Source organism: Strongylocentrotus purpuratus, unplaced genomic scaffold, assembly GCF_000002235.5.
Source record: "Strongylocentrotus purpuratus isolate Spur 01 unplaced genomic scaffold, Spur_5.0 spur5_contig_833, whole genome shotgun sequence".
Classification (NCBI taxonomy): Eukaryota; Metazoa; Echinodermata; class Echinoidea; order Camarodonta; family Strongylocentrotidae; genus Strongylocentrotus; species Strongylocentrotus purpuratus.
Genome location: NW_022145539.1, coordinates 941,643 through 962,583, shown reverse-complemented (window position 1 = coordinate 962,583; position 20,941 = coordinate 941,643). Strand labels below are relative to the sequence as shown.

General features: G+C 36.8%; 1 protein-coding gene across 1 annotated transcript; it reads left to right on the top strand.

The window, feature by feature from the left end:
- The first annotated feature begins 17,528 nt into the window (after nucleotides 1-17,528).
- Nucleotides 17,529-20,763, top strand: LOC115923468. The gene is made up of 5 exons (XM_030984148.1): nucleotides 17,529-17,723; nucleotides 18,291-18,485; nucleotides 19,043-19,237; nucleotides 19,808-20,002; nucleotides 20,563-20,763. Exons 1-5 carry the CDS (start codon nucleotides 17,529-17,531, stop codon nucleotides 20,761-20,763), a joined length of 981 nt encoding a protein of 326 aa, XP_030840008.1.
- The last annotated feature ends 178 nt before the right edge of the window (nucleotides 20,764-20,941 follow it).

Genomic DNA, 20,941 nt, shown 5'->3' with positions numbered 1-20,941 from the left:
TCGTGTTTACTAGCAAAAAAAACACAACCGATTTGTTTTTCTTCTATGTTTTTTTTAAATTTTATTTTTTTAGTAAATATATTCTTTTATATATTGTTTTCTATTCGTATTCTTTTTCTAAATTAGGGCTTGTTTGGATTTCTCGCCTTCTAACCTATTTGTTTATATATATATATATGTGTATGTTTTATTTAACTTTGTATGTAAATCATGTTAATCTATAATGTATGTTTCTTTGTAAAAGTATGCCACCGTGCTAACATAAAATAAATAAACAAACAAACAAAACGAGAGGATGGAAACCCTTTTCGTACCCATACCAGGCTTTATATACAATAACAATTTCTTTCAAAACTGAGAGAAATTATGTGAATTAATGCAAACAGGAAAGTCTCTTTCTGGCACTGGGAAACACATTCCCAGTGCTCCAGATTTCTTCTTTTTTGTGGGGCGGGGTGGGGGTGGGGATGGGTTGTTTGGAGGAACAAAAAGGGAATAATGAATGAAGACTATAGCGGATTATAGGTTCTGAAGTGATTTTCAAGACTCACAATTTATAGATTATAGGTAAGGTACGTCAGGGGTAATTGAAATTGATACATAGCTTGGAAAATACTTTTGACATTTCGTTTGCCATATTTTAGAAACTATAAAGGTATGGATATAGCGGCTGTACTTTGGAGGACTAAAATATTCAAATAAGCGTTCTATAGCCAGCGTCATGGGTGTCGATCCGTAACTGATACCTATTCACCAGGGGGGATGATCTATTCATTCATCCCCCCTGATGAATAGGTATTACGTAAGGATCGACACCCATGGCCAGCGTAAATATACTTCAGGGGTTGATTGGGTGAAAACATACAGCCCCAATTTGTGTAGTAACTAAAGCAACAATTATCATTCCGTTTACAAAGAACAAATACTTGAGAACAATAATGTATTCGTATAATGAAGAATACAACAAGGGTTTATACAAATTTGCTGAGCATTAAACATGAACAAATCAAATGATATGTATCGGTAAGTGCATAGGAAGGAGGTAGGTTAAAGTTTAAAGGAGTAAAACATATTATATACATGTATATCATTTGTATTTTTTGGGGAAAAATGTACATACCTTCCCAAAAAATTGCATGAGCGACATGAAAACGATTAAAACGATATCTCTTCATTTTTGACATTTTGAAAGGAAACATCGCTAAAAGCTTGTGTCGTGGAGTGCGTCAAGAAATGGGGATACATTTCATACCCTTTTCTGTTTCCAAGAAATGCCGTCTACTATGATACTCCACCCCTACCTCCTCCCCCACAAAAGTCTTAATTTCTGATTATATGCAATTTTGAGACATCTGCTCTAGGTATAATAGACGAGAAGACAATAATGGAAATATATTACAAATATTTACAAGGTCTTGAAGTAGCCTACCAGGTTAGAAGCGCATCCGATGGCCAATGAAAATTGAATAAATTGAAATCATTACATTTGTAACGAGTTTCAAAGAAAAACAGGACATACACAACAAGAATGTTAATTTAAATGAAAAAAGAACGAACTTGACTGCCCATTTAGGAATTTGAATACCCTAGATCATCTTTCCGCAAGTGCCGCTGAATTTGAATGGATCGTGGTGCATGCGCTAAACGGAATAGATTTGAACGTCCGATACACCAAAATAATGACCAAAGTACAATTTTGGATGACAGGCTGCGCCGAGCAGGGGGTGTTTGCGCTATTAAATTGAGTGAACGTTTTTCTAAAATGGCTTAAAGTGCGGGTTCATAGAAAATCACAAATATGGCAAATAGCGTATTACTAGAAACTGGTAAGCTAACAGATGGCCATCATGCAAGTTTTAGTTCAACTACATATCGGGTGATTTATAAAAATACAAATAAAACAACCTCTATAGCATCTGGGATATGCGAGAGATTCGCCGGAAAAATAACGATGTTTTAATGCCGTCACAATATGAACCAACCCTGCCCAAGCAGACGACACCCCATAAAGAATGAACGTAATTGCAATGCTTTTATTTCTCAAATTATAATGAGTTTAGTGTATATAAATGTGATGGAATTTTACACCATTCAAAAAGGGATATGACCCCCATTCTGAAAATTAAATTCTTTTGTTTGTAAATACACAGGATAGGGGTTAATGAACAATCAAAGAAACCACACTTTCAAATTAAAAAACCTCCGGAATGATAGCATGGACGTCATTTGTTCCCTCTTGAAACGCCGAACATGCCGCGGTTTATGCAGCTGAAAATACAATGGCGTCCTATTTTGTTTACAAGCGACAGATTCCTTTTTCTTCTTTTTTCCTTGCATTTTTCATCCAAATAATATCATGCACGGGGTTTAGAGTGAGGCAATAGATTAAACATTTCGCCTGAGGGTATTGAAGTAAGAGAAATAACTGAAGAAAAGATGACAAAACAGGCAGTGAAATTGTGTGAGATGTCATAGGACATCGTCTGCTTGTGCATATCATGTTCAACATGTGACGTCATATCTCAGCAGCGACCGGAGAGCTTTTCAGGTGCTATGTCGGGGCTGTATCTAAGCGTTTTGTAATTGTTAATAATCATTACTTTGAATGTTGTCTTAGCATTGGCTTTTGATAACCTTGGCCAATCAAAGTGTCACCTTTGCAATAATGACATTAAAGTTAGTTTTTTAAATCAATGAATTTTCTCTTTAAGAAACTGCAAAATTTGCCAGGAAAGCCTATAATATATTCTATTTTATATCCCTTATCGTAAGATTGTTGCATTAGGTGTGTACACAACAAGAAAAAAGAATAGTTTGACTGTAAAAGACGTTTCCTGCCGACTAGATCGAAATAGTACATTTTTATTGATGACGTCACGCATAGTACCTTTTTTTCTCTAGGGAAAAAAGGTACTATGCGTGACGTCACAATACAAAAACGCATATTCTTGAACTATGCGTTTTCCAAGCTAGCGCGTTCATGATTTCAAATGCCTCTGCGCGGTCAACCCCCGCGGTGTCACGGCGCTAGCTCAAGCCATATGCAATTTACAGTGTGTGATAACTGCACTACACTTGCGCCAGCTAAACATTTTTTACAATTTTTTTTTACATCCTTCAATGTTTCATTTGAGCCGTGCAATTTTCTTTTATTTCTTTTCGATCTGAATGTAGATGTGAATGTGAGTATAAGGTTCATGTTATTACAGAAGTGTACAAGGAATAATACAGATGGAAGGGATATAAAACAAATATAAAATGACTCATTCTCGGAACAAGCTAAAACTATTCGCACTCAGGAACATCATTAGTACTTTTCTCCCTCGGGCCGATGGCCCTCGGGAGAATAGTACTAGTTGATGTTCCTTCGATGCGAACAGTTTCAGCTAGATCCTCGAGTGTCATTGTATATTTGTATAATATTACGTTATGATATATTATATTATATCCCTCACTTAAGTAATCCAGCAATCTGATTGGTCAAAATTGCATTCATAAACTTTAACTGTTCCCGAAAATTCCCGGTAACCATGGTTAAAAAACAGTTCAAAATCTCAATAACCATATGGTTATTGGGAAAATAGGTCAGTCTCCATGGTTACCCCATAGGTTTACATGTTAAATTAACAAGTTGTCCTATATGGCATATTTCACATTTCAATATATTATGCGATTTTGTATCATAATATGGAAGATTCAAAATTCCTATCCTTATATTATTTTTGCAATGACGATCTTCGTCATTGCTTTGTTTTCGTTCACATTCTGCTATGACATTCTTCGTCTTCTTCTTTTTTTTTGTCAGGAAATCACATTCGTTTTTGCACGTAGTGCTTAATTGTTATTCCTATCTAGGTCCTTTCATCTTGCCCTATTCCTTTCAAATCTCGTAGGCATTGTCTTTAGCATCCCAGCAAAGTCACTACATTCTTCGTTTTCCAAAATTACTCATGCGCGACCGTCAAGGCGCCAATTTGTTCGTTTCTGGTCCGTTTTACGGCCTTTCTTTCCTATAAAAAAAAGAAAGGAAAAGGAAGAGAGAAGCCTGGCGAGAAATGAAGAAAGACAAGGCAGTGGCACTAAAGGCCCGGTCATACAGAGGGGACGCATGGGGAACGCACGGCCAGCGCATTGGAAATTTGCAATTTTGGCCAGTGCGTTGTCGTGCGCCCAACTTTTGTCGTAGCTACAGCGAGCTGACACCAAATGCATAGCGTGTTGCTAGCGCGCTGAGCGCATACTGGGCGCATACTGGGCGCATACAGTGCGCATACAGACCGTACACAGAGCGCACACGATAACAAATTCCACGAATGCGCAACGTGTTGCTAGCGCGCTGGACGAATGGTCAACGCATGCACCGCGTTCTACGACGTACGGCCCGCGCATTGGAAATCGGAAAAGGCTGTGTGCAAGCGCGTAGCCAGGATTTCATTTTAGGGGGGGCGGTAGTGAGCACGCGAAGCGTGCGAATCACTTAAAGAGCGCGCGAAGCGCGCCCCCTAGGGGGGTGGGTGCAGGGAGGGGGGAGTTTCCCCTTTGAAAGAGCTTTGAAAGAAGACGATTCGTTGTACCTTTCTCGACTCATAATCCTTGTCTGAATTCAGTCCCTCCCCTCTCTCGCGCGAAGCTTTGACGTTTCATTAAATTATTAGAGAAAGAAGACGATTCGTTGTACCTCTCTCGACTCTTAATCCTTATCTGTATTCAGTCCCTCCCCTCTCTCACGCGAAGCTTTGACGTTTCATTAAATTATTAGAGAAAGAAGACGATTCGTTGTACCTTTCTCGACTCATAATCCTTGTCTGAATTCAGTCCCTCCCCTCTCTCGCGCGAAGCTTTGACGTTTCATTAAATTATTAGAGAAAGAAGACGATTCGTTGTACCTCTCTCGACTCTTAATCCTTATCTGTATTCAGTCCCTCCCCTCTCTCACGCGAAGCTTTGACGTTTCATTAAATTATTAGAGAAAGAAGACGATTCGTTGTACCTTTCTCGACTCTTAATCCTTGTCTGAATTCTGTTCCCCCCTCTCGCGCGAAGCTTTGACGTTTCATTAAATCATTAGAGAAAGAAGACGATTCGTTGTACCTTTCCCGACTCATATTTCAGTTTCCCCCTTCCCGCGCGAAGCGCGGAAGCTTTGACGATTCATTGTACCGTTCTCGACTCCTTTTCCCTTTTTCTTCCTACGTCCTCTTTCTTTTTTTTCTTCTCTTTCTCTCTCTTTTTTTTTTGGCCGGCGTTTTGGGGGGGGGGCGACCGCCCCCACCGCCCCCCCCCCTGGCTACGCGCCTGGCCTGGCTGTGTGCCTAACTTTTGTCATGATTCTGGAAAAGCTAGCGAGCTGACACAAAATACACAGCGTGTAGCTAGCGCGCTCTGCGTATACAGGGCGTGTGCTCCGCGTATGTCTGGCGCTGGTCTAGCGCGCTCCACGCATGTCTGGCGTGCCTCTGGCGTGTACATTCATGCGTCGAGCTCCGCGCACACTTTTGAGCATGTTAAAAAAAAACCGACGCACACAGCGAATGACGACGAATGCATAGCGCTGGTCCAGCGTTGGCCCAGCGCGCTCGACGAACGAGTAACGCATGATGACGCACGCCTAGCGAACGACAACGCACTGGCCCAAATTGCAAATTTCCAGTGCGCTGGCCGCGCGTCCCCCATGCGTCCCCTTTGTGTGACCGGGCGTTAAGACAGAAACGACGAGTAAGGGAAAACCGGGGGTGACTGACTAAATTTAATTTTTAGGATGTGCAAAACTGATACAGAATTCAGCTTATTTTCAAGCATGCTTGTTTATGTTAAGCCGTAGTGCTTGAAAAGATTATTGTAAAAACACTTCTAAAAAAAAGGCCGCGCCGACCCTTTCAAAGGGCGGCAGAATGGTAATCAAGACATTTTTGGGGGTCATTCCCGAAGGCGTGGGAGCTGTTATTGAAGAAGGGGCCGGCCATATGTAAATGTCAGTGACGGTAACGGTGGATAAGGGGAAAAAGAGGAAGGGGCGCACATTTGAACTGCAAGCGTATATTGGGGATGATCAGTTTGTGCAATCCGCGTCGAAATCCAGCATAAGATGTTCATGTAAGAGATTCATGTAAAAACAGTCATGATGAAGCCGCGCCCGGCCCCTACAAACAAGAATTGTAATCGGGAGATCGGCGGTCATTCCAGAAGGCTTGGGAGACGTTGTTTACCCGCCCGGCGCCACCCCTCCCCCCCCCCCACAGTGTTATTTAGGGTACGCGTATGCAAATTCATATTCAAACTTGAAACTTGAACCCCCCCCCCCCCCCCCCCCCCCCCCCATCTCCGGTGTGTTAAGTCGATACGGGCCGGATTTTTGTGTATTACGGGCCGGACTTTGTTACTTGAAAAGTATCCCTTCTCCGGAGATTTTAGGAACACAAAAGCAGTCGCTCCGACCCTGGAATAGGGGGTGGGGGGGGGGGTGGGGGTATTGAATAGAGGGGGCAGGCCACATAACATACCAAGCGGATTCGAAGTTAAATATTAAAAAAAGCCCCTGCGCTACAAAGGCCATCACTCTTTGGTGAGAAATTTGAAAAGGGCGCATTATTTTCGATGCCTTTAGAAGCTATAATAGTCAACAGTCAAATTTTAAGTAAACGATGGAGGGGCCGCTTCACAACTCTTATTTTTCCCTTCATTTGACATCAGCTCGTGCCAACTCACCTCCGCTTGTATTTGAACTCATGTTGGTAGTAATCATGGACATGGGCAACGATCCTGGGTCCGAATGGGTGATGCGTCCCACTGGGAATTTAGAAATATGACGGGAAGAACTACATAATTGGCTTTGGGGTTTTCTAGAATGCATAATTTTAGCATTCACAATTGCAAAGTCTCGCTTGGTCGCTACGCTCCCTCGCCCAATATGACTTTGTAGTATACTTGCAACCCCTTTCCCGAATTGCCTAGTTTGTTTCAGTAAAAGCAAATACAAACGGTCACTGAGAAGGATTTGGTTTAAGATCTATATACGTATTTTACGTGTCATCACGAATAGCTTTCAGCCGAGCAATCTTCAGTATTTACTAGTATATCGTCTATTATAAGACAACTGGGAGGTAATTGAAATAGATGTTTGTATTTCTTTCAGATTCCTACGTAATATTTACACACAGATACTTCGAAGTGAAAGTGTACTGTGGTAAGCTTAATAGATCCTGTATTTTTCTTTTCATTTCTACAAACATAATTGTGTGCTCTCACATGATTGTTTGAATATAGGGCCTCAGTCAGAATAGTACTTGCGCAGTAGCCTGTGATAATATCCAGGCTGTGTATCCTATGTGAAGCGTTTTTAACTAAGATAATTCATCCCCAACAATAACAACCCAATCGACGGATTTGCTTCTTATAGTGGTTTGTAAAAAAGGAAACTTATACTTATATTGTGTTCATATAGAATTCGGAGTGGTATGATCATGTTGGTATTTTGTAAGCGTGCGTGAGTGATAAAGTCATTCATGGATATAAATATGTAAAGATATAAAGAAAGTCTTTAATATAGTATGACAGTCATGAAACACAATATAGTACCACAGGAGTTTATTTGTTCTGGATTTCCAAATACATAGACGTTTTCATTGCAATCATGGTTGTAGGAAATAACTCAGCACGTTGGTAGTTTTTAAGCGAACGAGAGTGATAAAGTAATTCATGAATATATATATAAAGTGTTTAATATAATCTGACGGTCATGAAACATAATACCACAGGAGTTTAATTGTTCAGGAATTAAAAATAAATGGAAGTTTTCATTGCAATCATGGTTATAGCACGAGCTCGTTCTATACTTACTCCACAAGGATTCAAATTTTATCCCATAACACCTGCAGTTAATGCGGGATGGGGTTGCAGCCTTTCTTTCCCCGAAAATTTAAGAATTACCCATATCGAGCAGCGAGCTGCGCGAATTTAAATTTTTTAAATATCTGATCTCGTATATTTTGTTGATAAATAACACTTTTACAATAAACATATGCTCAAATTTTCGCTCGCTTGCTTCGCTCGCTAATTTGTAAAACCAGAAAAATTGTTATTCGGGCAAGAGGCTTCAGCCCCCCCCCCCTATGAAAATGTCAACAAAAAAATTCTAATTCGAGCATAAATTAAAAAAAAAGGGGATGTTGATATCGGACAAGATACATGATGTGAGCCTGCCCCCTTTCCGAAATTGTGCCCGCTTGCATAGGTTCAGGTACGGTGCTATGACCTTGTCAGTACGTTGGTAAAAATTTGAAAAAAACGGTCTGCGCGTTTTTCAAATTTCCGGCCCCCTCTATTGGAAAATCCTGGATCCGCGCCTGCCCTTTTAGGACCTTAAATTGCCATGAAGGTAATTTTAGACCCCAAGATGTGAAATTTTGCTAATACGATCATACCAATTCAGCTTTCCTTTGAAAGAAATACGGTGACCGTTAATTAATTAATTAATTAATTAATAATAACAATACATGGGCCGGCTGGTTGTGCGTATTAAAACTAAAACGAAAAAGCCAACAAAAAGCCAAGATCGGCATTGGCTGGAATAAAACATACAAGGTGCTACTTCGTTTTTCCAACGGCTTTTTCAAATTGTCTAATACTTGTGGTGGTGCACAAATATTTGAAATGGTTATATTTATGGATATTTTAGCCGTCGTTAAACCGATTTTGATAAAAAAAAAGATGATGTTGTCATTAAATTGTATGTTCTTTCAAATTTGACACTTTGTTGATCTCACAACAAAATTATTTTGTGCAGCGCCCTTTGCAACAGAACTTAACTATCCCTTTAATTGTTCGAAATTTCATTTTGGTAATTTTGGTAATTTAGATAATGAGTGACTTTTGGACATGAAATTACCTTAAAACAAGTAAAAATATATATTTCCTACTTGTTATTTCCTTTCAGGCAGAGCCCCATTAAGAGTTTGTTTACACTATTACGTAACATGATGATCCAATATCATAATCTATCTCACACAGAGCTGCAAGTTTTAACAAGAGAAACGAAATGGGGTGGTGTTTAGGTACCCCACCTGAATTACATATTTGGTTCCTGTGGTATAGCGGTGGGTATATTTGAACGAGAGCTTTTCGTAATGGTCCATAACAAGTTAATCGTGGGCATTTTTTATGAAAGGCCTTTTCAATATGAACGCCGTTATAAGTTGATACCTAGACTGTCCATGAAGTATTTTTTTCAGTGATATTTTTCAATGCAACTCATATAGTTTTGAGCGTAAACTATGATCTTTTAACAAAATTATTTAGAACAATTTTTTTTTTTTTTAAAGCACATTTTCGATATGATATGTGACATATGATAATGTCAGCTCTATCTTTCCAAAAATGGGACATCAATATTTGGTTGTCATATCTTCATTAGGCTCCCTGGTAGTACTGAACTGTTACCTTAACAAAATCTTTACTGATTCAGAAAAGTGTAAAAAAAATCCATACGACATGTATGGATCGCCCAATATCATAACATATTATATCATTCTTTTAAATGTTAAATTATATTATGAAATATTATTATAATATTATATTACAATATACTACATTACCTTACATTTCATTATATTATATTATTAACTTATTTATCAATTTATTTACAGTTTTATTATAAGCAGGATTGCCTCCTCAGTTCACAAACTGCTATCCGTGAGGACCTTACATAATATAAACAGTGCATAAAGAATATTTACAAACTTAATTAAACACATGAAAAACACAATAAACTAAACTTAAAAATACAAAGTTAAAGTAACACAAGAAACAAATATGAACCTTGAGTTATATAACATTACATAATATACTTAATTCATTAAGATTTAGGAAAATGCCTACAAAACTGAATAAAAACAACACAGGGTAAACAAGGAAAGTATCATAAGTAGTGATACGTATTATTTATTAAGTAATTTTTTTTTAATCCATCTAAAAACACATCTAGGATATTGAAGAGACTGATAATGATTCTCATACCTTTGGGAATTGGTGTGAATTTTGTTTGTGGATTCTGTTTGGATCTATAAGATTATAATTCCAATGCTTATTAACTTAATCTTAAAGGTTATCTTAAACAAATAATCTATTTTTTGTTTTAACCTATTTTCACGTAGGTTGGATCATCGGGCCATTCGTTACGTAAACTTCACCTAGATCATCAGTGCCACAACGATATGCAGCAGCATGGCTTAACTGTGGAAATGCTATTTCCAAACTTGGAACAACTGCGTTTCTCTACTCTTCAAACAGTGTCCCCTGACATCGTAGGGTCCTTAGCCCATTCTGGACTCAAAAAGCTGATATTTGATACAGCAAAACTTAATCGCCATGACATGGAAGAAGATGAGGAATATCATGTTCCTCTTGTCGTAGATCCCCCCTCTCTGGAACACGTTTTCTTGAAGTCATTTCCACTACTTACCAATCTCTTATTCAACGACCTTGTGATTGGAAACAATCGTTGTAAAATATTACTGAGCTCTCTCAAACAACATCAACACTTGAAAAACTTGTGGTAAGACACTACGTAAAATTCCAAACTCAATATAACATTTTGAAGATGGATTTGTAAAGTAAAAGAGTGTAGTGACCAAATATGTAAACAAATAGGTCGCTTCGGGCACATGTTTGATTATGTGCCTCATTGAGGGTAGGTAATTCAAAGAGAATGTAGGATGCCTCTGCCGGGAAATTCTGTAAAATAGTTGTCTCATCTCCAATATTTAGAAAACGCAGTGGAGTATCTAAATTAATAATTTACGCCTGCCTGACCCCATTAGAGAAAGGAGAAACGGACCTTCACTTGCCAGTGTGGTCAAAAGTGTTCAAAGTACAGAATGCAAATTTTCTTGCTCGGTCAATGCACTCCATTGCAAAAGAGAAATGTAATTTGTCAAAATGCGTCATTAGAATGCAAAATCCGATCTTCCCCATTTAGTCCCTATTTATGTTCCCATAAATGTTGCGTTTCCCCGGTCTTCCTTGCACCCTCCCACACCGCCGCGAAAATTTATTTAAGAACCAAGCCTCCGGGCCGAGCCTGTTTACCCCCCTCCCTGCACTTTTAAAAACGCTCCGCGATCCCTGCTGAAACCTGGAAACGTTCAGAGTGTTATTACATAATATTATTTAGCGAAAGAGGGGGAATACCCCCATCTAGATTATGGAGGTTTACACAAATTACATGTTTGAAACTTAGTTTTTTATCAATTTTGAACTAAAATAGGTGACTCTCGTCTTGGCGAGCTTATGTTCGAAGAAATTAAATGCAGTAATTGCACAAGATTGATAACTATAGCCAGACTATGTGTTAAATACAAACGTGTGATGGAGCGTATAGCTACCAATCAAGGAAATCTTTTTTTGGAATTCTGAACCTTTGTCATTATTTGTACAACGCGTGTACTCTCTGGTATTGGGTTGGGTTTACTTTTAGTCTACTTATATTTATTATCTAGAGTTGCGGGACACATACCCTTCGATGATAGTAACATCTATTAAGCTAATTTTTAAAAATGTTCTTACAGCCTAATGTCAGCCTCTGATATAATAATAATAATAATAATAAATTACATTTATATAGCGCTTAATACAAAGTTTCTAAGCGCTTAACAAAAAATTAAATTAAAGTAATGTTAACCTACAAATTACAAGAATATAATACATGATACATAATTATAATTAACAAATTCCTAATAACAATCATACAATAATAATAGTTAATAGTTAAACAAACAAAATATGATTACATTACATTACATATTAAACAGATAAGTCTTAAGTTTACTTTTGAATGTCTCTAAGGTTGGGGACTCGCGTATTTCATGGTATTTCATGATATGATAAAACATTTCGGATCACAATGCGGTATAAGTGATGTGTTGCCTAACCCCGAAAAATTCAAAATAGATTTCTTTACGCAATGAACTAAGGACACTTTTCAGGAATGTTTTCCCTTTTGGAAAACTACATGTTTCCTTTATTTTCTCTACGATGTCCACTTTCTCCTTTTCTTTCATTTTTTGTTGTAAATTGCCATGTGCTTGCTTCGGATCACAGCCCCTGATTTGCTTCAATTTCAAGTACTAAAAAATTGTAAAGGTCAAAAGTATTAGCTTTCCTTGTTGACACTTTTAGCCTGTCTAAATATCATGAATGTAGCTAGCATTTACATGTTAAGGGAAACGAGTAGAAAAGGTCGGAAATATGTTGAAAGATTGAGCATGAGCAAAATGATCATATTTACCAATAAAATATGAATGTAACAACCAAATCTACGAAGATCTCTTCGGGTTGCCCTCCCCTTAATGTATGTCACTTAATTTTGCGTAATCATTGTATTTTAAATCCTAAGCACAACATATAATTTGCAATTGAAAGGCCACATTAAGGATGCCAGGGTGCTGTAAACAATTTGTTTTCTCTTTCGAGGAGGAACTAATTTATCGATTTTGTTGTACTTTATACATGCTGCATCTTTAGGTTTTACCAAGAATCATAGTTTGAAGCTTATGGCAAACGATAATAATACATACATATTTGTTCAATTATTTTTTCTTTATCGTATCTGTTCAGTGTCATTAACTGTTACACTGATGAGGAGCTCGACCCCTTTGCGTCAGCTATCAACATGGAAAACAGGATGAAGGTTAATATTCAACATGACCAGGTAAATGGATTTTTTTGAGGCATCGATACAATATGAACACACCAAGAATGGCAGACCTGATGCAGCTATAATAAAAATCCAATTTACATAGATTAAGCCTAGTAATTTTACCTTGGGGCTTATATCGTTTCGAAGTGAAACATGAGCAATAACAGAAACTCTCCCAGTGAAACAAAAATATCCATACGAAACACGCAAAGACCTTTAGAGCTAGATATTATTGATATTAACCGCAAAGTAATAATAGTCAGCAATCGCTCAATAATATGGAGGTCCGATATGATAGGTGGAGGTTACCTCCTCTAAATCCTAATGCAGCACAATTGCATTTGATTAAAATTTACGAGAAATTGAGTCTCTGTTACAAATGTTTTACCTTTTTCTACAACCAAATATTTTCAAAATGTTGTCATTGAGCAAAAATTTAACAAGACCTATTTTCATTATGGGTCCTGCGATCAAAATTTCACAAATACGAGCATACCTCTTTAATTTTAATCCGGAATCATTTATACATCATTGACACCGCAAAAATGACTATACACCGACTTCAAACTGACTGACTTTTCGCCATTGGGGGTAATGACATTGTTTGAATAGTCTGTTGTCAACTTGTGCAGTCTCAGTGTGACTGGGGTATTAACTTTGTTGCTTAAACTAATCATATTTAATTGTGACAGGGCCAGAAGCGTCTCCACTGCTTTAAAATGTCATCACGCTTAGCAGATGCTCTATGCAATCGGACATCCATCCGGGAGTTGATTCTGTGGGATGGAATAATTTTCTCCGATGCTTGGTTTTCAGAGGAAAACCAAAGAAAAATAGACTCGAAGGTAATTATAATTGTGTCAGTGTTTTGGCCGCAAAATATTCTAATCGAGTTATTGAAATTAATGTTCCTCGAAATTTCGCAAAATGTGAATGAGAAGTATCCCATATGACCTATAGCATGTGCATTGTTTTTGTGTTTTAAGATATGATCGTTTAAGCATTTCAATTCTAATACCATTGATTTGTTTGAAAGTTGTGAACCTATATGATAACACAATGCTGCCATGGCAAAAAACCCGTATGGTACAAAAATATTTACCAAATGAACAAAACTATATCTGGAATATAGATAATGGAATTAATGTATACAATTTTCTAAAGTGTGAAATTATTTTAAATGAAATAAATTTGTTTGAAAATATACACATATTTAATAATTCTATAAACCTATTACATTTTTGCCTACAATACCGTTTACTGCCCTCAGAGAAATTACAATTTGTCTAGAGCATTGAACTATGAGCTTATTTGAAGGTGGCACTTTATAAGATTTATAAGCAAGTAAGATTTGTTTTTAAAACTTAATAAATAAAAGATATTATTTTAGAAGTTTTTTATATTAAGTAATTACGACCTTGATGTTGTATTAAGCATGTTTTCTATAACAAATAAAATTAATATAGAAATGCAGTGGAGGGAAAATTGGGGCACGTATCTCTAAACTAAATGATGCCAAAGGCCGAAATTAAGTTCATTAGCTGAAATCAATAAATTAAACTGTAAAGAAAGCAGCCCGCAAACTGAACATTGAAACAAAATGAAGTGTCAATAATTTGCTCGTTCGCTTTGCTAACCTTTTAGTTTTACCTGGTAATAAACGAAGTGATATACATGTTGTACAATACAGTCGCGTACGCAGAATTTTTTCGAAGGGGGGGGGGGGTTACAATTTTAAAATCGCGTCGAAAATAAGCAGATAAGCGGCGGGGGGGGGGGAATGGAGGACATATATATATATATATATGTTTTTGTCCCGAAATTTGAAAATTTGCCCCATCGATATTTTGTTCTGTCAGGGAAGCAGGGAAGGAGGGGGGGGGGGGAGGGGTATGGTCACCTGTATTTGGTCACCCATTAGCACAATTAAAAAAAATAAAAAAATAGGGGGGGGGGGGGTGTTCTTGCAAAACGCACAAAAAAAATTGAGGTGCGGTTAAAACCCCAAAACCCTCCCTGCGTACGCGCCTGGTACAATGCATGAATAATACATTAGTCAACATTTTAGCAAATCGGAAAGATATTATTGGATGTCGGCGCTTCCCTTCAAGCCGACGACAAAGGAACCCCAAAGAGGTAGCTTTCTGACTGAATTGACGGTCGTCGGTTCGGATGCCCCCCTCCCCTATATCAAGGTCCAGATACCCCCACTCCAAACGAACCAGGCCCTTTAGAATTGAAGTTTATTCCCCCCCCCCCCCCTACTCAGGGGTCGGAATGACCGCATGCGTGTTGCTAAAATGTCCGGTAAAGGGGTATTTTTCGTGCGACAAAGTCCGGCCCGAGAATTGTTAAAAAAAAGGGGTGTATTTGACTTTTCACCCGGAGATTTCTTTAAAAAGGGGTGTGTTTTTTCGTTTTTTCTCTCATCTCTTTGGACTCCTGAGAAATTTAGGGGGGTATATTGAGCATTTTTTCCTGATTTAGGGGGGTCTCCAAGGCAGGAAAAGCCCGCGAAAGGGGGGGGGGGTTCGGAAATGTTGGCAGTCCTCAGATAGGGGGCGCTTTCAAAAAGAGGGAACGAGCATATGCGTACCCTAAATAACACTGAGTAGGGGGGGGGGGGGCGGGAGTTTATTATTTTGATCATTCACCGAGCTTCAGTTTTACATCTTCGCAGTTCAATATCTAATACCCAAATGGATGTTGTTGTTTTTTATTTATAAAGAAATCGACCGCAAATTGAACGCGTGGTTTAAGTCATTGCACGGAGATAAACTTAAACTCTCATTATGCACGTTTTGTCGAAATGAATTTCTTTTCCATGGAATCACATCACCATGAAGACAACATTTAGCATATTAAGCCACAGTTTTAGTGTGTTTAAAAGAGCGTTTCAGTTAAATCTAGTAAAGAAAAGTCATTTGAATGGGTTATTGTTTTAATGTGACTGATTGCTTTGTTTTTATTAATCGACGTTAAACATTTCTTGCTTCAGAACTTCAAGCTAAAGGCTTTACAGTCTAATAAATTCAAATGTAAATTGATGTTTATCGATTCATAACACTTGATAGTGGTGGTGGTTATTTTACCTGACAGCTAAGAAAGCAATAAATGCTTGTTGCAGAACATCTCTTCTCGTCTTTGAAAGGCAAACAGTAGAGTAAATTGGTAGAATCACCTCGATAATAAGCTCAATTTGATGGAAATGGAGTACTCATTAAATCATTTTTATTTTCTATTTCTATAGCGTCTTAAGACTTTAGGCTACAATGTAATTACTACACTTGCTATCATGAAAATGATAAAATATCAACGTGTATTCCCTATAGTTTAAAATTGATAGTTCTCAAATTTGTTTTTGTTGATGTCATGAATGGCATCTCAACAGATAGAGAAGGTGTGTATTAAGGTTTGTTATCTAGGTGAGAATGACCCAACAGCATCACGTGACCTAGCCATGTTTCTATGTCTCCTGCCTTGTCTCACCGACCTGAAGATACTGAACTGTGAAGATCCATACTTATATCTTGGTGATGATTTCTACCACGAACTTGCTGGCAAGGCCTCATCCTCAAAGGTGATTTACAAGGTGTTGTAATACAAGAAATAGAAGATATTGGTGAAACCGTTGCATTGAATGATGAATATAAAACTGTCAATTACGTTGGCAGTTAATATAGAAACGTTATTTAAAGCGTTATTACTTTAATGTGACTGATTGTCTCGTTTTAGTAAATCGACCCTTAATGACCGTAATGTTCAGTAATTACAGCTTCTACCACACACCTTCATATGTTTCTGCTTTAAAACTACAAGCTAAAAGCTATAAATTACAATATTCAGAATGTAACATTTTTTTATATCGAGAGATTACACTTAAACAGAAAGTACCTTGATATTAATCGTAATTCGAAGGACATGAAGTGCATATTACATTATTATTTTTTATAATTCTGTAGCGGTCAAAGCTACATTGTAATTAATACACTTATGATCATAAAAATGATATAAGAAAAACATATATTTCCTATCGTTTTAAATTGACAGTTGTCCAATTTGTTGTTGTTGTTATCATGACTGGCATCTCAACAGATAGAAAAGGTGTGTATTGAGGGTTGTGATCTACGTCGGAATGACCCAACAGCATCACGTGACCTAGCCAGGTTTTTGTGTCTCCTGCCTTGTCTCACTGACCTGACGATAAAGGACTCTTACGATCAAAGCGGATATTTTAGTGATGATTTCTACCATGAACTGGCTCGTCAGGCCTCATCCTTAAAGGTGATTTACAAGGTGTTTTAATGTAATACATGGAAAAGAAGACATTGGTGAAACCGTTGCACTGAATGATGAATGGTGAAACTGTCAATAACGTTGTACCACTATTTAACTGAGACCAGTTTTAACCTGACAGTTAATATAGAAAAGTAATTTAAATGTGTATGAGTACGATAATATGACTGGCCATTTCGTTTTATTAATAGACCCGTAATGACGATGATGTTCAGTAATTAAAGCTCCTACCACATCCCTTTATATGTTTCTAGCTTTAGAACTGCAAGCTAAAAGCTCAATTACAGTTTACATAATAAAGAATGTAATATTTATGTTAATCGAGACATCACATTTAAAAAAAAAATCCCTTGCTATTAATCGCAATTCGATAGACATGCAAAAATATGACATCATTGTTATTTCCTAATTCAATACCATCTTAATCTGCAATGAAATTGATACACTTACGATCGTGAAATTGATAAAAGTATAACATTTATTCCCTATCGTTTGAATTGATAGATCTCTAATTTTGTTTGTTCTTTTATTTGGGACATGAATGGCATCTCAACAGATAGGGAAAGTGTGTATTGAGAGTTTTGATCTACGTGGAAATGACCCAACAGCATCACGTGACCTAGCCAGGTTTCTATGTTTCCTGCCTTGTCTTACCGACCTGACGATAAAAGAAATGAATCCGTACCTTCCTGATGATTTCTACCATGAACTTGCTGACAAGTCCTCATCTTCAAAGGTGATTTACAAGGTGTTTTAATGTAACACACATAAAAGAAGACATTTGTTACACCGTTGCACTGAAAGATGAAAGATGAAACTGTCAATTACTTTGTACCACTATTTTATTGGGGCAAATTTAAACATGACAGTTAATATACAAAAGTTATTTGAATGTGTTATAACGATAATGTGACTGATTGTTTGGTTTTATTAATCGACCCGTTATGACCTGGATGTTCAGTAAATGCAGCTTCTACCACAACCCTTTATATGTTTTTAGCTTTCGAACTGCAAGCTAAAAGCTCAATTACAGTTTAAATAATTAAGAATGTAATATTTAAGTTAATCGAGACATCACATTTTACAAAGAATGCGCTTGCTATTGATCATAATTCGATGGACATGCAGTAATTATTACATCATTATTATTTCCTAATTCAATAGCATGTTAACCTACAATGAAATTGATACACTTACGATCGTGAAAATGATAACAGTATATCACTTATTCCCTATCTTTTAAATTGATAGATCTCTAATTTTGTTTGTTCTTTTATTTGGGTCATGAATGGCATCTCAACAGATAGGAAAAGTGTGTATTGAGGGTTGTGATCTACGTGAGAATGATCCAACAGCATCACGTGACCTAGCCAGGTTTTTATGTTTGCTGCCTTGTCTCACCGACCTGACGATAAAGGACTCTGACGGTCAATACGTGAATCTTTACCTTCTTGATGATTTCTACCATGAACTTGCTCGTCAGGCCTCATCCTCAAAGGTGATTTACAAGGTGTGTTAATTTAACACACGGAAAAGAAGACATTTGTTACACCGTTACACTGAAAGATGAAACTGTCAATTACTTTGTACAACTATTTCATTGGGGCAATTTTAAACATGACAGTTAATATACAAAAGTTATTTTAATGTGTTATAACGATAATGTGACTATTTTTTGGTTTTATTAATCGACCCTTAATGACCGGGATGTGCATTAATTGCAGCTCCTGCCACACCCCTTAATATGTTTCTTGTTTTAGAACTGCAAGCTAAAAGCTCAATTACAGTTTAAATAATTAAGAATGTAATATTTATGTTAATCGAGACATCACATTTTACCAAAAAATCCCTTGCTATTAATCGCAATTCGATGGACATGCACAAATATGACATCATTGTTATTTCCAAATTCAATACCATCTTAATCTGCAATAAAATTGATACACTAACGATCGTGAAATTGATAAAAGTATATCATTTATTCCCTATCGTTTAAATTGATAGATCTCTATTTTTTTCTTCTCATTTTTTTTGTCATGAATTTCATCTCAACAGATAGAGAAGATGTGTATTCAGGGTTGTGATCTTCGTGAAAATGATCGAACAGCATCACGTGACCTAGCCAGGTTTCTAGGTCTACTGCCTTGTCTCATCGACTTGATGATAAAGGACTCTGACGGATATAACAAACATCTTACCCTTCTTGATGATTTCTACCACGAACTTGCTCGTCAGGCCTCATCCTCAAAGGTGATTAAGGTTTTTTAATGTAATACAGGGAATAAAAGATATTGGTTACACCGTTGTATTGAGTGATGAATATAAGACTGTCAATCACTTTATACCACTATTTCTTTGGGGCAATTTTAAACATGACAGTTAATATAAAAAAAGTTATTTGAATGTGTTATAACGATAATGTGACTGATTGTTTGGTTTTATTAATCGACCCGTTATGACCGGGATGTTAAGTAATTGCAGCTCCTGCCACACCCCTTAATATGTTTCTTGTTTTAGAACTACAAGCTAAAAGCTCAATTACAGTTTCATTAATTAAGAATGTAATATTTATGTTAATCGAGACACCACATATTACAAAAATGTGCTTGCTATCGATCATAATTTGATAGACATGCAGTAATTTTTACATCAGTATTATTTCCTAATTCAATAGCATTTTAATCCGATCTACAATGAAATTGATACACTTACGATCGTGAAAATGATAAAAGTATAACATTTATTCCCTATCGTTTAAATTGATAGATCTCTATTTTTTTTTCTTCTCATTTTTTTTTTTTATAAATGTCATCTCAACAGATAGAGAAGATGTGTATTCAGGGTTGTTATCTACGTGAGAATGATCCAACAGCATCACGTGACCTAGCCAGGTTTCTATGTTTCCTGCCTTGTCTCACCGACCTGACGATAGAGAACTCTGACGGTCAATACAGGAATCTTTTACTTCTTGATGATTTCTACCATGAACTTGCTCGTCAGGCCTCATCCTCAAAGGTGATTTACAAGATGTTTTAATTTAACACACGGAAAAGAAGACATGTGTTACACCGTTGCACTGAAAGATGAAACTGTCAATTACTTTGTACAAATATTTCATTGGGGCAATTTTAAATATGACAGTTAATATGAAAAAATTATTTGAATGTGTTATAACGATAATGTGACTGATTGTTTGGTTTTATTAATCGACCCGTTATGACCGGGATGTTAAGTAAATGCAGCTCCTGCCACACCCCTTAATATGTTTCTAGCTTTAGAACTACAAGCTAAGAACTCAATTACAGTTGAAATAATAAAGAATGTAATATTTATGTTAATCGAGACATCACATTTTACAAAAAAATCCCCTTGCTATTAATCGCAATTCGATGGACATGCAAAAATATGACATCATTGTTATTTCCTAATTCAATAGCATCTTAATCTACAATGAAATTGATACACTTAAGATCGTGAAAATGATAAAAGTATAACATTTATTCCCTATCGTTTAAATTGATAGATCTCTAATTTTGTTTGTTCTTTTATTTGGGTCATGAATGGCATCTCAACAGATAGGGAAAGTGTGTATTGAGGGTTGGTCTCTACGTGAGAATGACCCAACATCATCACGTGACCTAGCCAGGTTTCTATGTTTCCTGCCTTGTCTAACCGACCTGACGATAAAAGACATGAAACTTTTCCTTCCTGATGATTTCTACCATGAACTTGCTGACAAATCCTCATCTTCAAAGGTGATTTACAAGGTGTTTTAATGTAACACACATTAAAGAAGACATTTGTTACACCATTGCACTGAAAGATGAAAGATGAAACTGTCAATTACTTTGTACCACTTTTTTATTGGGGCAAATTTAAACATGACAGTTAATATACAAAAGTTATTTGAATGTGTTATAACGATAATGTGACTGATTGTTTGGTTTTATTAAT

Excerpts from the sequence above, each read along its gene's own strand:
- LOC115923468 (XM_030984148.1), top strand. The coding sequence starts at position 17,529 with ATGGCATCTCAACAGATAGGGAAAGTGTGTATTGAGAGTTTTGATCTA. Across the intron at positions 19,238-19,807 it reads GTCAGGCCTCATCCTCAAAG|ATAGAGAAGATGTGTATTCA; the intron begins GTGATTAAGGTT and ends TCATCTCAACAG. Across the intron at positions 20,003-20,562 it reads GTCAGGCCTCATCCTCAAAG|ATAGGGAAAGTGTGTATTGA; the intron begins GTGATTTACAAG and ends GCATCTCAACAG.